Source organism: Heloderma suspectum, chromosome 4 (assembly GCF_057233095.1).
Source record: "Heloderma suspectum isolate Gila_16-S chromosome 4, 16-S_ref, whole genome shotgun sequence".
In the NCBI taxonomy this organism is placed as follows: domain Eukaryota; kingdom Metazoa; phylum Chordata; class Lepidosauria; order Squamata; family Helodermatidae; genus Heloderma; species Heloderma suspectum.
Genome location: NC_139461.1, coordinates 257,506,773 through 257,521,966, shown reverse-complemented (window position 1 = coordinate 257,521,966; position 15,194 = coordinate 257,506,773). Strand labels below are relative to the sequence as shown.

Genomic DNA, 15,194 nt, shown 5'->3' with positions numbered 1-15,194 from the left:
GTTGTAGGTATACAAGCTTTTGAGTTATCCAGAACTCATCTATATCAGCCTTCCCCAGCCTGGTGCTCTCCAGATATTTTAGACTTCAACTCCCATCAGCCACAGCCACCATGACCAATACTCATGAATGCTGGGAGTTGTCATCCAAAACATCTGGAGAGTACAAGATGGGGAAGGCTGGGTGAGATGGTAAACAATGCAAGGGGAAGAAAAAAGTTATCTGATGGTGAAGCCATCACCATCTTAAGACGGGATGTGGGAGAAGGTTGCGCACATTCCAGTTAGGCTCTACTAGAGCCAGATCTACATCTCATGTCATATCGACAGTGGAGGCTGGTGGCTCCAATTTTGGTAGGACTGTAAATCCATTCTGGGTTTCAGTCAAAGCCTGCCAGAACTCTAAAGGAGCTATCCAAGGTGCTGAATCTATTTTGGGCATACAATCCCATCATGGTGATGCTATATCCCTCTTGTGCATTTATACCTTGTAGTGCACACAATGACATCTGTTGCGGTATTTTGGATAATATGGAATAAAAAGTAGGAAATAACACTGGAAAAGCAGGATATGGAATGCCTAATGTGCCCCAACAGTTATCAGTGCATTCAGTACTGATAAAAAGTACTGGGTTGAAAATACTGTTGGTGAATGCCAGGTTGGTGAATGGTAAGACAGCTGCCATCCAGGACTTGATCCTGGATGAGCATGCAGACCTGGCATGTATTACAGAGACCTGGTTGGATGAAGCTGGAGGTGTTAATCTATTTCAGCTTTGTACCCCAGGGTTTTCTGTATTACAGCAGGCTAGACCGGGGGGGGGGTAGGGGGGCGGAGTTGCAGTGGTCTATCGTGATACTATCCCCCTCACCAGGTGCCCTGGACCAGAGTCTACTTGGTTTGAGTGTGTTTACTTAAAAGCGGGTGCTTGGGACAGAATAGGGATTCTGTTGGTGTACCACCCACCCCGCTGCCCAACAGTCTCCCTTCCTGAGCTGGCCGGGGTGATCTTGGCAGTGGTGATGGAGTCTCCTCAGCTTGTTCTGCTGCAAGACTTCAACATCCATGCTGAGGCTGCCCTGTCAGGAGTGGCTTAGGACTTCATGTCCTCCATGATGACCATGGGTCTGTCTCAAGTGGTTTCTGGCCCCACTCATACAGCAGGTCACACTCTAAACCTAGTTTTCTATGCTGAGCAGGATGACAGTGATCTGGGTGTGGAGGAACTTTCTGTTGTTCCGTTGTCATGGACAGATCACTACCTGGTGGAGTTTACACTCACTGGAACTCAGTGCCTCTGCAGGGGTGGGGGACCAATTAAGCTGGTCCGCCCTAGAAGGCTGATGGATCCGGATGGTTTCCTGATGGCTCTTGGGGATTTTCCTGCTGCCTTGGCAGGCAATTCTGTCAAAGTCCTGGCTGATCTCTGGAAAAGGGAAATGGCTAGGGTGGTGGACACAATCGCTCCTGAGCGTCCCCTCTCACAGAGCGGAGCCAAACAGCACCCTGGTTCTCTAGGGAACTGGCGGCAATGAAGCAAATGAGATGGAGACTAGAGCAATGTTGGCGGAAAACCTGGAACGAGTCCGATCGAACATGGGCTAGAGCTTATTTGAAAGCCTACTCCATGGCGGTCATGGATCACTGACTTGTTGTGGCGAAGGGGCTTGCGTAACTCAGTGAAGCCATAAGCTATGCCATGCAGGGCCACCCAAGACGGACAGGTCATGGCAGAGAGTTCTGACAAAATGTGGTCCACTGGAGAAGGAAATGGCAACCCACTCCAGGATTCTTGCCAAGAAAACCCCATGGAACGTATCACAAGGCTAAAAGATATGACGCTGGAAGATGAGCCCCTCAGGTCGGAAGGTGTCCAATATACTACTGGGGAAGAGCAGAGGGTATTTCCAAGTAGCACCAGAAAGAGTGAAGCGGCTGGGCCAAAGCCGAAAGGACACTCAGCTGTGGATGTGTCTGGTGGTGAAAAGAGAATCCGATGCTGTAAAGAACAATATTGTTTAGGAACCTGGAATGTCAGATCAATGAATCAAGGTAAGCTGGAGGTGGTCAAACATGAGATGGCAAGATTGAACATTGACATCTTGGGAATCAGTGAACTAAAATGGACAGGCATGGGCGAATTTAATTCAGGTGACCATCATATCTACTATTGTGGGCAAGAATCCCTTAGAAGAAATGGAGTAGCACTCATAGTCAACAAAAGGGTGGGAAAAGCTGGGGTACAATCTTAAAAATGATAGAATGATCTCAGTACGAATCCAAGGCAAACCATTCAACATCACAGTAATTCAAGTCTATGCCCCAACCACTGATGCCGAAGAAGCTGAGGTTGATCGGTTCTATGAAGACCTACAACACCTTCTAGAACTAACACCAAAAAAAAGATGTCCTCTTCATCATAGGGGATTGGAATGCTAAAGTAGGAAGTCAAGAAATCACTGGGATAACAGGCAGGCATGGCCTTGGTGTACAAAATGAAGCAGGACAAAAGCTAATAGAGTTTTGCCAAGAGAACACGCTGATCATAGCAAACACTCTTTTCCAACAGCACAAGAGACGACTCTACACATGGACATCACCAGATGGTCAATATCGAAATCAGATTGATTATGTCCTTTGCAGCCAAAGATGGAGAAGCTCTATACAGTCAGTAAAAACAAGACCTGGAGCTGACTGTGGCTCAGATCATGAGCTTCTTGTTGCAAAATTTCGTCTTAAATTGAAGAACGTCGGGAAAACCACTAAACCATTCAGGTTTAGTATCCCTTATAAATATACAGTGTATATAAATGTATATAAATATACAGTGGAGGTGAGGAATAGATTTCAGGGATTCGACCTGATAGACAGGGTGCCTGAGGAACTATGGACGGAGGTCCGTAACATTGTTCAGGAGGCAGCAACGAAATCCATCCCAAAGAAAAAGAAATGCAAGAAAGCAAAGTGGCTGTCTGATGAGGCTTTACAAGTAGCTCACGAAAGAAGGGAAGCGAAAAGCAAGGGAGAAAGGGGAAGATATATCCAACTGAATGCAGAGTTCCAGAGAATAGCAAGGAGAGACAAGAAGGCCTTCTTAAATGAACAATGCAAAGAAATCGAGGAAAACAACAGAATGGGAAAAACTAGAGATCTCTTCAAGAAAATCAGAGATCTCAAGGGAACGTTTTGTGCAAAGACGGGCATGATAAAGGACAAAGAAGGCAGGGACCTAACAGATGCAGATGAGATTAAGAAGAGGTGGCAAGAATACACAGAAGAACTATACAGGAAAGATCTGAATGTCCCTGATAGCCATGAGAGTGCGGTCACTGAACTTGAGCCGGACATCCTCGAGAGTGAAGTCAAGTGGGCCTTAGGAAGCATTACTAACAACAAAGCTAGCGGAGATGACAGTATTCCAGCTGAGCTATTTAAAATCCTAAAAGATGATGCTGTTAAAGTGCTGCATTCAATATGCCAACAAATGTGGAACACTCAACAATGGCTGCAAGACTGGAAAAGGTCAGTTTACATTCCAATTCCAAAGAAGGGCAACGCCAAAGAGTGTTGAAACTACTGCACAATTACGCTCATTTCACATGCCAGCAAGGTGATGCTCAAAATCTTACAAGCTAGGCTTCAGCAGTATGCGAACCGAGAACTACTGGAAGTACAAGCTGGGTTTCGAAGAGGCAGAGGAACTAGAGATCAAATCGCCAACATTCGCTGCATCATGGCGAAAGCAAGAGAATTCCAGAAAAACGTCTATTTCTGCTTCATTGACTACGCTAAAGCCTTTGATTGTGTGGATTACAACAAACTGTGGCAAATTCTTAAAGTGATGGGAGTACCAAACCACCTTACCTGTTTCCTGAGAAACCTGTACGAGGGTCAAGAAGCAACAGTAAGAACCAGACATGGAACAACCGAGTGGTTCCAAATTGGGAAAGGAGTACGACAAGGCTGCATATTGTCACCCTGCTTATTTAACTTTAATGCAGAGTACGTCATGAGAAATGCCGGGTTGGATGAATCAGAGGTCGGAATTAAGATTGCTGGGAGAATTATCAACAACCTCCGATATGCAGACGACACCACCCTAATGGCAGAAAGCGAAGAGGATCTAAAGAGCCTCTTGTTGAGGGTAAAAAGAGGAGAGTGCAAAAGCTGGTTTGAAACTCAACATTAAAAAAAACTAAGATCATGGCATCTGGCCCTATCACTTCCTGGCATATAGAAGGGGAAGAAATGGAAGCAGTGACAGATCTTTACTTTCTTGGGCTCCAAGATCACTGCAGACGGTGACTGTAGCCATGAAATTAAAAGACGCTTGCTCCTTGGGAGGAAAGCTATGGCAAACCTAGACAGCATAGTAAGAAGCAGAGACATCACCTTGCCAACAAAGGTCCGTCTAATCAAAGCTATGGTTTTCCCAGTAGTAATGTATGGCTGTGAGAACTGGACTATAAGGAAGGCTGAGCGCCGAAGAATTGATGCTTTCGAACTGTGGTGCTGGAGAAGACTCTTACGAGTCCCCTGGACTGCAAGGAGGTCAAATCAGTCCATCCTAAAGGAAATCAACCCTGAGTGCTCATTGGAAGGACAGATGCTGAAGGTGAAGCTCAAATATTTTGGCCACCTAATGCGAAGAGAAAACTCTCTGGAAAAGACCCTGATGCTGGGAAAGACTGAAGGCAAAAGGAGAAGGGGACGGCAGAGGATGAGATGGCTAGATAGCATCACCGATGCAATGAATATGAACTTGAGCACGTTCCGGGAGAGAGCGCAGGACAGGAAGGCCTGGTGTGCTATGGTCCATGGGGTCACGAAGAGTTGGACATGACTGAACGACTGAACAACAACTCCGTGGCGGTGAGGGCAGCAAAGAAGTATTTCTTTTCTGCCACCATTGCATCTGCAGGGAGCCAGCCAGTGGAGCTGTTTTGAGTGGCCAGGGGCCTTCTACATCCTGGCCTATGTAATAAAAATTCTGACCACTCAACAGCCTGCTGTGAACAATTTGCCCAGCACTTTGCTGATAAAATCACTCGGATCCGTTCTGACTTGGATGCTGTAGTTGATGCAGATTGTGTGGATGTCACTTTGGTTCCTGCTTGCTCAGTGTTGATGGATTCTTTTCCATTTGTGCAGCCCGAGGATGTAGACAGGATCTACAATAAAATAAAATAAAATAAAAAATAAAAATAAATAAAAATAAAAATCTCACTGGCTGAAATAAAAAATCTCACTGGCTGAAAATGTGCATTTCTCCCATAGGCTAAAGTATGTAAATGTGCATTTTCAGGGAATTTGTGCATTTAAGGGGGGTGCATTTTTTCTCAAGTGTGAATTTGTGCAAATCCAGGAAACTGGAAAAAATACGATTCCCCCAATGAGCAGACCATGGAACAAAAGGCACCTGATAATCCACAAAACTCCAATGGAATGGATTTTACAAAATAACATACATCCCTAAAGAGTCCCATTACATTTTATTTATTTCAGGGATAATGTACAAGGAATTCTCCTGGGCAGGTCCTGTTGAAATTGACTTGAGCTGTGCAAGAAAACCTCCATGATAAAAACCTGAACCTTGAATTATTTCAATGGGGCTTGCATAGAAGAACTTCCTCTTGGACTATGCCCTTATTTAGGTATTTATCTTCTTAGGATTTCCTACCGACTTCATTAAAAGGGATAAAATGTTCAAATCAAAATCTGATAGTACAAATAATCTATAAATTATTAGATTTTATCAACTACCCCAAATTTATTTATTTATTTATTTAAAATATTTCTAGGCTGCCTTTCAGGGCAGGAGCCCCCCAACTCAGCTTACAACCATAAAATTCATAATAATTAAAAAAAAAAAACTGTTACAGTAATAAAACAGCCAACATTCATAAAAACAGCAAACATTAAAACAACAAATACCTGCATAAAACACCTGGCCTAGCCAGTACTAAAACCTACAGTACAATTGCAGCTACAACCCAGAGCAGTCCAGTAAAACATAACCAGGGGAAAAGAGTAAACAAGTCAGTGGCTTCCTAAAAGTCTGCAGTGATGGATCCTTGATAGCAATGCATTCCAGACGTGTGCTGCCCCTGCAGAAAAGGCCCTCTCTCATGTACTTGCCCACCTGACTGCCCTCAAAGGTGGGCAAGTGAGAAGGGACTCTGTCTCTGATCTTAGAGTGTGGGCAGGCTGTTGTGGGTGAAGGTGGTGCTTCGAGTAATAAGTACTATATAAGCAATACAGCAGTACAGTAGTATATAATCAGGATTTTAAAATTACCCATACCCACTTATTCCCAGCTATTAAATGGCATACCGAATAAGAAAAATCTCCCAGAGCTTTTATACCTGTATGGAGCACCACTTGTAGCAGAAAGGGAACTCAACAGTTGCATAAATGAGACAAAATTAAAATGGTCTAGGCTCAGCTACTGGCATGTCCCCAAGGGAAGGAAGTTCCACAGCCATGGAACAGCCATCAAAAACATTTCTATTTGAGCCCTTGTGGCACAAATATAGGGGCAAACATTATATATAGTTTATATAGTTAATAAGGCACTCTCTGCATGTACCCAAGTACAAATGCATAAGCCACATGTTGGCTGAGAATGACACCCAAGTAAAAATACACTGCAAGTCAAGTGACAGCCAGTTCAGATGTTACCTGAAGCACCACCAGTCAAATGCACAAGTAGCTTCCACATTCAGCTCTTCCACACAATCAACATCTGGTGGTGACCCTTCCTCCTGGTAATGTATGAAAGAGAACCTAAACAGAGGAAATGTTCAGGCTACAGATGCAGATACAACTGGAGCAAGTTTCCCTGTGCAAATGTCCTTTTCAACATTACAGGATGTGGCACCAGCCAAATGCTGTCTATGCCAGGAGTGGGCAAAAGGTAGATCTCCAGATGTTGGATCTCCCAGAAGCCCCTGCCAGCATGGTCAACAGCCAAGAATGTTGGGAATTGAAGACCAAAACATCTGGAGATCTACTGTCTGCCCACCCTGTTTTCTAAAGACAATGCCAGAAGAAATACACAAAAGTAGTGGTCTGAAAGTTTAGCCAATGGGCAGTAACTGTGTGTGTGGGGGGGGGTTTAAAAAATATCATATTGGAGAGTTACTGATATTTGTCGATGTTCTCCCTGACAGAACCATGAGTTCATTGATGAACAGATGTTTGAGCAGAACTGCCTGGAGAGTTCAATGCAGAATTATCCGTCCACTCGCAGCCCCTCCCTTTCAAGTCACCAAGGCATGACGACCTCCTGCTGTTCTCGCCGCAGCAAAAAGACGACACACCTCCCAAATTCCAGCGTGCCAGCAACCCGGCTGCGGAGCATGCAGGAGCTCAGCACCATACACATCCAGTGCAGTGAGCAGCCCTCACTCACAACTAGGTACAGATTCCGGCTGAACATCAGGAGAAATTTCCTGACTGTTAGAGCAATACGACAATGGAACCAATTACCTAGGGAGATGGTGGGCTCTCCCACACAGGAGGCATTCAAGATGAGGCTGGACAGCCATCAGTAAGGGATGCTCTGACTTGGATTCCTGCACTGAGCAGGGGGTTGGACTCGATGGTCTTGTAGGCCCCTTCCAACCCTACTATTCTATGATTCTATGATACAACTAGGTACAGCAGGGGTGGATAGGGGGGCTTCATCTACGAAAGAGGACTTTAGCACATGCGCTACCAGCCCAAACAGGGACGAGCAATTCTTAGCATCAGTTCTGCCATGTTGTGTTGAGTTGAGATTCAGGATGGTTTTCCCAACGAGTAAAGCTTGGTCATGGTTAGAGGTGAAATGAAATTTATGCACAAATTTGGAGAAATTTCAAATCTGAAAATAAGAATGTCAAAATTTCACTTTTTTTGGGGGGGGGGGAGAAAATTAATGTTTGTGTGTGTGGCACCTCAACATCACTGCTGGTTCCAGGTTCAATCCTGGCATCTCCATGTAGGGCTGGAAAGAGTGCCATCTGAAAACCTGCTCCCAGTCAGTAGAGACAATACTGAGCTAGAAGGACCAAGGGTCTAACTCAGTCTGACTTCTGTGTGCCCATATAGAAGGACAGCCTTCAAGGTAAGGACTAGGTACTTGATTTTGATTTTTAAAGCAAGTGAGATCTAGAGCAGAATTTTAGCAAAAGGTAATCAAGTGCTGGAAGAGAAAAATATTTTTAACATACAGTTGCCACAGCTACATAAGCAGGAATTCAACCAGTGCAGCCTTTATTGCCAGGGAGGTGCTTTTCTGGGTAAAGCTACACCTATCATGCAGCCTGTTGTTTATCTGAGAATAATTGGAAAACAATATACACTGGTTCTGTCGTAGAGTGTGTGGTAGTGCTCAGAAGGGAATGGGCAATATCTGATTTTCACCCCTAATTTATAAAAATGCCAGTGGCAAAAGAAAAGTACAGCAATGCTTAGAGTGAGCTGATTTCTTCATCCCCCATTAGATCTGGGGATCTGCTACAGGCTAAGAACTGATAGACAGGATAACACCAAACTGTCCCTTGCATTTTGGTGAGTCACTGTGTCCCAAACTTTTTTTGTGTTCGCTTGTCCTCTTTTTCTAAATTTACTCTACCTGCTGGGCCCTCCCCAGACCAGCACTGGCCATCAGCAGATATCTTTACATGCAGTTGTGTGCATGTAGCTTGATTCTGTGTGCAAAGACCTGTGGATCAGGGTACCAATCCAACATTGGCATTAGATAAAGGGGAATAGAATTAGACCTCTATTCTCCTAAAACCACATACAAGGAAACACCACTGGAAGGAAGCAGTAGCACTTCCCAAATCAGGTTGAAATGACAGGGGCCATCACCCATACAAATGCAATGTGAAATCATGTGGATTCTCTGCTAGTAGGCATTTAGCCCCCCACCCCAATGTCTTGGTTACTGAAGGGAAGAAGGTTCTTTCTGCCTCAGGACGCTCTCTCTCCTTGGATCCTAGGGCATACACCCTTTGGGTGTCCTGTACTCCCACCCAAGCAGTGTTTGAGAACCACTGCTTGCAGTCTAGATTGGAACTACATTTGTGAACCTCACTTAAGTAGAATCAAGTCAATCATACTACCTAATGGCTTCTTATATTTCTCACTAGTGAATGGATCCAGCTTTGCACAGGTTAGAATAGTCCTTACTGTGATACAGCAAGCCTTCAAGAAAACATGCACAATTGTCAGAGCTGATCACATTACGCCTGCCCTGTCTGAGTGAAGCCATGCCACTGGCACCCCTGGGCAGGGCTCCTGCCATGATGCAGCCCTATGGCCCCCTTAGGGAGGAGTATATCCAATCACTTTCCCTGAGCTGGGGCTACCCTGCAGCAGGGAAGAGGGGGCAGGTGTAGAACTCTGTACCTCAACCTATTAATCTGCCCTCAGTTCAAGAGAGTGCTGTGCTGAAAACTTCTCCCACAGATTTTTCGACCATTCTCATTCAATTTGATAGAACAAAAATGGCTTTCAAGAAGAAATTCAAAGAAGGAGACATCTCGGAGAAATTCTCATGGGTTGGGTTTGGGGTTCTTGTGCTTACCTTACTTGTGAAGCGGCTGAGGAGTGTGCATGAGTGTCTTGTCTTTAGGGGTGTACGAAACCCCCTTACCTGGCATCCGCAGGGGTCTGTGGGGGGGGGAGGTGATCCGTCCCTCCCCCCCAGAATCCTCGCCAGCCAGCTCCACTCTGTGGTGAGTCTGCGGAGCCGCCAGCCAGCTCCCAAGTTCCATCATGTCATCATGAGGAAGACATCAGGAGGCAATTCCTCCCATGGGGCTTTTTCAGTTCAGGAAGTGCAGGTGGCCTGGGAGGCTGCAGAGCAATGGAAAGATGTGTAATACAGAGAGGAAACACCCTCAGCCACCTTGCGGTGATTATTTATTTATTTATTCATTCATTTCATTTCTATACCGCCCAATAGCCGAAGCTCTCTGGGCGGTTCACAAAAATTAAAACCAAACAACACACAATAAAACAATTTAAAATATACAGAACATTAAAACCACAATATAACAATACAACCACAATAAAACCTAGCAGCAGTGCAGGAGTTTAAAATACAGATTTAAAACAGCAAAGATAAAAATTTAGAAAGCTAAAATGCTAAAATGCCTGGGAAAATAAAAAGGTCTTCACCTGGCGCCGAAAGGAATACAATGTAGGCGCCAGACGAACCTCACTAGGGAGCTCATTCCAGAGCCGGGGTGCCACAACAGAAAAAGCCCTCCTCCTAGTAGCCACCCGCCTCACTTCCTTTGGCAGGGGCTCACGGAGAAGGGCCGCTGATGATGATCTTAAGGTCCAGGCAGGCACATATGGGAGGAGGCGATCCTTCAGGTAACCTGGCCCCAAGCCGTTAAGGGCTTTGAATGTTAACACCAGCACTTTGAATCGGGCCCGGAAATGGACTGGCAGCCAGTGCAGCTGGAAAAGTACTGGCGTAATATGAGCTCGCAGGCCAATCCCTGTTAACAATCTTGCTGCCCTATTTTGGACCAGCTGAAGTTTCCGGACCATTTTCAAAGGCAGCCCCACGTATAACTCATTGCTGTAATCCAGACGAGAAGTTATCAGAGCATGGATAACTGTAGCTAGGCTATCTCTGTCCAGATAAGGACGTAGTTGGTATACCAGCCTAAGCTGATAAAAAGTGCTCCATGCCACTGAGTTCACCTGTGCCTCAAGTGACAGTTCTGGATCCAAGAGCACCCCCAAACTATGAACCTGATCCTTTAGGGGGAGTGCAACCCCCTCCAGAACAGGTTGAATATCACCTAGCCGGGCAGACGAACCACCCACTAACAGTACCTCCATCTTGTCTGGATTGAGTTTCAGTTTATTGGCCCTCATCCAGTCCATTACCGTGCCCAGGCACTGATTCAGAACAGCCACTGCCTCACCTGGTTTTGATGAGAAAGAGAGGTAGAGCTGGGTGTCATCTGCATATTGATGGCACCTCAGCCCACACCTCTGGATAACCTCCCCCAGCGGTTTCATGTAGATGTTAAACAGCATGGGGGATAAAATAGAGCCCTGTGGAACTCCATGGCACAATTGCCATGGCACAGAGCAATAATCCCCCAGCACCACCTTCTGGAATCGGCCATCCAAGTAGGAGCGGAACCACTGTAGTGCAGTGCCTCCAACTCCTAACCCAGACAACCTATCCAGAAGGATACCATGGTCGATGGTATCGAAAGCCGCTGAGAGGTCCAGGAGAAGCAACAGGGTCGCACTCCCCCTGTCCCTCTCCCAGCAGAGGTCATCCCACAGGGCGACCAAGGCAGTTTCCATTCCAAAACCAGGCCTGAAGCCCGATTGAAATGGATCTAGATAATCCGTTTCATTCAAGATTAGGTAAGCTCAAAAATACCACCAGAAGAAATTCAAAATTCTGCCTCAGAAAAGTGGAAGCCTCAACACAGTTGATGCTGTTGCTTCCTACAGAAGCAGTGCAATAAACCAAAAACCCTTAGGAAAGAAAGAACCTGTGCTACAACCCCTGCCAATAGTGAGCCCTATCGGTGACAAACTGTTGGAGAATTTCTCCTCTTCTAGGAGAAATTGTCCCCCCAATTTCTCTGCCCACAAATAGGCTGGAGAATATTGAGACGTCATTTGTGCACAGCTCTAGTTCAAACTGTATGGCCTGCAAAGCTATGTGCTGATTAGGGATGTCTTCCCCTAGTGGTGAAATTATTACTGTAGGCTTCAACCACATGGACACATTTAAATAATTTAAAATTAATGCATTTTGAAAACAAAATAACCCTGAGGTGCACCCCCTAGGGTTTTCATAGTAGGCATGCCAAGTTTCAGGTGTCTATGGTGCTGACAGACAGATGGACGAGCAGACTGACAGATGCACATCCTCTTTTATTATTATAGACATGCAGATCTGCTCTGTCAAATGGTGGCAAAACTATGGTGCTAATATAACCAAGTGATGTGCATCTTGCCTCTTATTCCAAGAGCTGTCACAATCAGCAGCTCCCAATAATGATGACTGCCTGGCTGTGTCTTTACATTGTAAGAAGTCACAGAATATCATACTGAAATTACCTAGAATGATTGAGATTTCAGGAGGGGATCCTCTGTATGAGTCACTCTAAGATTACAGCCAGGGTTTCAAATTGAAAGAGCTTTTTGTCTTAGCAAAGGCCAACCCCCTGTATTTTTAAATGCCGGACTCCAACAGCTAGGCAGTTGCCTAGAGAACAACCCTATCATTTCTAGTCCATAATTAATCATAGGAAGCAACTGAAGCAGATCTAATAGAAATGTTTCTAGCTGTCCTCAAGACTTCTGTAGTGAGACACTAGCTGGGAAGATGTAAGAAAGAACTACAATGCCTAGGCTGATCTGTAGGCATCAATACGTTATAGAAATGCAAAGATATATAAAAACAAGGCTGAATTAACCATTGGGCTGAGTATTCAACAGGTAGACTAAACAAGATAAGATTCCGTATTGTAGTTTACTTATCAGAGTGGAGAATGAATCTGTGCTGTCCCTTCTTCAGGTGCCCTTTAAAGTGTTTCTGGATGATATATGTGCATTCCTTGGATAGTCCTTACTTACAGAGTAGGGCAGGTCACTAACTCCCATTTTACAGCACATGGACTTAGCATGGTAACATATATTTTTTAGATACTCTGTGCCTTTAGCAGCTGCCTGACCAGTAGAAACTCATCAGGTAAAGCTTGTCCCAGAATAGAGATGCGCTGATGGGGCAAGCTGAACCAGAGATTCCAGTCTGAAACTAGAGAACATGAAGACCTCTTTCTGGACAGGAAGACCCCCAAATACTGGCTTTTGTCATTTATATTTGACTTGTTGAACGCATCAACCCTGTTACTGCCAGTTTATCAAGGAATCCTGTTTGTTTCCTACCAGGCTTGAAGAGGGCTCTGACTCCTACTACGATATACGCCTGTGTGGGCTCACTGTGTAGTTTTAGCCTAGGTTTTACAAAGACAGAGACCATATATTACAAGGAGGGATAGGAGGAGAAATTGGTTCAGTATGCATTTTAATGCAAACTTAAAATGCATTTTAATACAAATGCATCTAATTTCACACTTTCAGACCAATGCCCAAACTAAAATTGAATTCTTCTTCAAAATTCACTGAATTTTGCAATTGAGTTCTCCAATGAAAAAAATCTGTCACTGAAAAAAAAAGTTTTAAAATACACTGTATCAGGAAAATTGCTTGCAAAAAATGTGTATACTAGGAAAATGTGTGTACAGAAATGTGCGTATTAGGAAAAACGTGCACAAATACATGTAGGAATTTTCATGCAATTTAAAAAAAAAACCTCAAAGTTCAGGATGAATGGAGTGTAAGCTTGGAAAAATGAGAAACTGAGAGACACGGAAATTGACAGATCTATCCATCCCTAATTATAAGCATATCCAAAGCTTGGAATGAGCAGCAGCTCTAATCTTTACATCTCCTCTTTCAAAAATTCTTTTAAAAAGAATTTTGTCTTATGTCTTATAGTCGCTCCAGCCTAAATATGAAATCAGATGATGGGCTCAGACCGAACTGCAAAGCCTCCCAAATAACAACAGCAATCATCAGCATCCCGACACCACCGACACTGACACCAGAAGGTGAAAGCAGGCCTCCCCCATCCAGCCCCAGCCATTCTACGAACATTACCGCTGCTAGTAGCAACATTGTCAAGGTCTCAGCTTTGTAAGGCTGTGTTGGTCAAAGGGGGCGGCTCAGACGGCCAACGGTTCTCTCCTTTTCCCCACCTCCATGTTCCTTCTTTGCTGCAAATTGTGCCTAGATGGATGGATGGATGGACAGCTAGACCAACCTGACTGACATCTATGAAATAACAGATGGAGCCTATTGGGGCAGCTTCCTTCAAACTCGCCATTCATGCTGCAGAGTGAGCTCAGAAGAATTGGGAAGCCGGAGGTGTGTGGAGGGGCGGTGGAAGGATCTCTCTTTGTTCATAAACAAGAAGGAGCCTCATTCCAGGATACAGAGCATAGAATAATTTCCAGAAAGTGGGAAAGAAGTCCTGTCATAGCTACAAGAAAGTCAATAAAGAAGCAGAATTATAACACTGTGTATCTCAGCACCTTTTTAAAGGTTTTTAAATGGATAATATTTATTCATGTGGAAATGACTGAAAAAAGGTGATAAAAATGGATTTTGTGATTTTTTTCCCCCTTTCATGCAGCAGGATCTTTAGTCAACCAAAACTGCACATTTTCTTTTTTTTATAGCTGAAGGTGTAGACAAAGAAGCCACCTTGTCACAGGAATTTAATTTTCATCCTTTTGTGCGTGCGTGCGTGAGAGCGAGCAAGCAAGAGAATCACAAAACTGGTACACTTCCACTACAAAAGATCTGAGCACACTTTCCTGTTTCTGGGCTCAATCCTGCAAAGACTTACTGTTTGCATGGTACACAACATGCTTTAAGTAACGCCTGAAGAACCAATGGTTCTACTCACTGTGCATCCTTTTCTGCATGAGTGTGTCTTTGCAGGCTTCAGCCTTTAGTGCGCAGTAGCAAAACAGACACCTGCATGCATGCGATCAAACACGGACAAGCACCAATAAAACTTTCATTGTGGTTGGCATTTTTTCTTAAAACAGGTTTTGTAATCGCCTTTAATTCAACACAAAATGCAGTTGCAAACAGTGTATTTGTCTGCTAATTATTGTCTGTGGAAAAACAATCATATTCGGGGAGGTGGGGGGGCTTTGGTAGTCCACCACAATTTTTTGCTTTTTAAAAAATTATTTTGTTATCACTGGCTTGTAAAGAGTGTGACTAGATTAACTAGTTCTGTATTTTTAAAAGTCTAAAAAGGTATGCCTAGGGGGAATTTAATTTTTTTTATCCTGTACACACAAATTTGAAAGAGGGCAAAATCGTTCAAAGCAACTGCACCAGATGTTCATAAATACTCTGTAATCTATGCCCAAGTTTTCTTTTTTCTGTCTTACATGTGTTTCTTTAATAGTAATGGAAGTGTCTCCCATAGTAGCCAGATAGTCAGTGGATCTGTCCTTGGTAGGATTACTTCAGGAGCCAACCATTTTGCATGGACTGACAGCCTGTCTCATTTTGTAATGCAGCCCTGTGGCTCATAGTGACAACTTCTGGGTTGCATCACCTTGATGGATAA

At 44.3% G+C, this 15,194-nt stretch overlaps 1 protein-coding gene and 1 pseudogene across 2 annotated transcripts in view; both read left to right on the top strand.

Moving 5' to 3' along the window:
• Positions 1-13,742, top strand: part of KCND3 (potassium voltage-gated channel subfamily D member 3) — a 479,226-nt gene extending 465,484 nt beyond the window's left edge. For both annotated transcript variants that reach the window (XM_084848355.1, XM_084848354.1), the window contains 2 exons: positions 7,171-7,418; positions 13,541-13,742. In XM_084848355.1, coding sequence (XP_084704481.1) covers positions 7,171-7,418; positions 13,541-13,742 — 450 coding nt within the window. The remainder of the gene's footprint in view (positions 1-7,170; positions 7,419-13,540) is intronic.
• LOC146348567 (uncharacterized) lies at positions 574-5,577 on the top strand (annotated as a pseudogene).
• Positions 13,743-15,194: the final 1,452 nt, after the last annotated feature.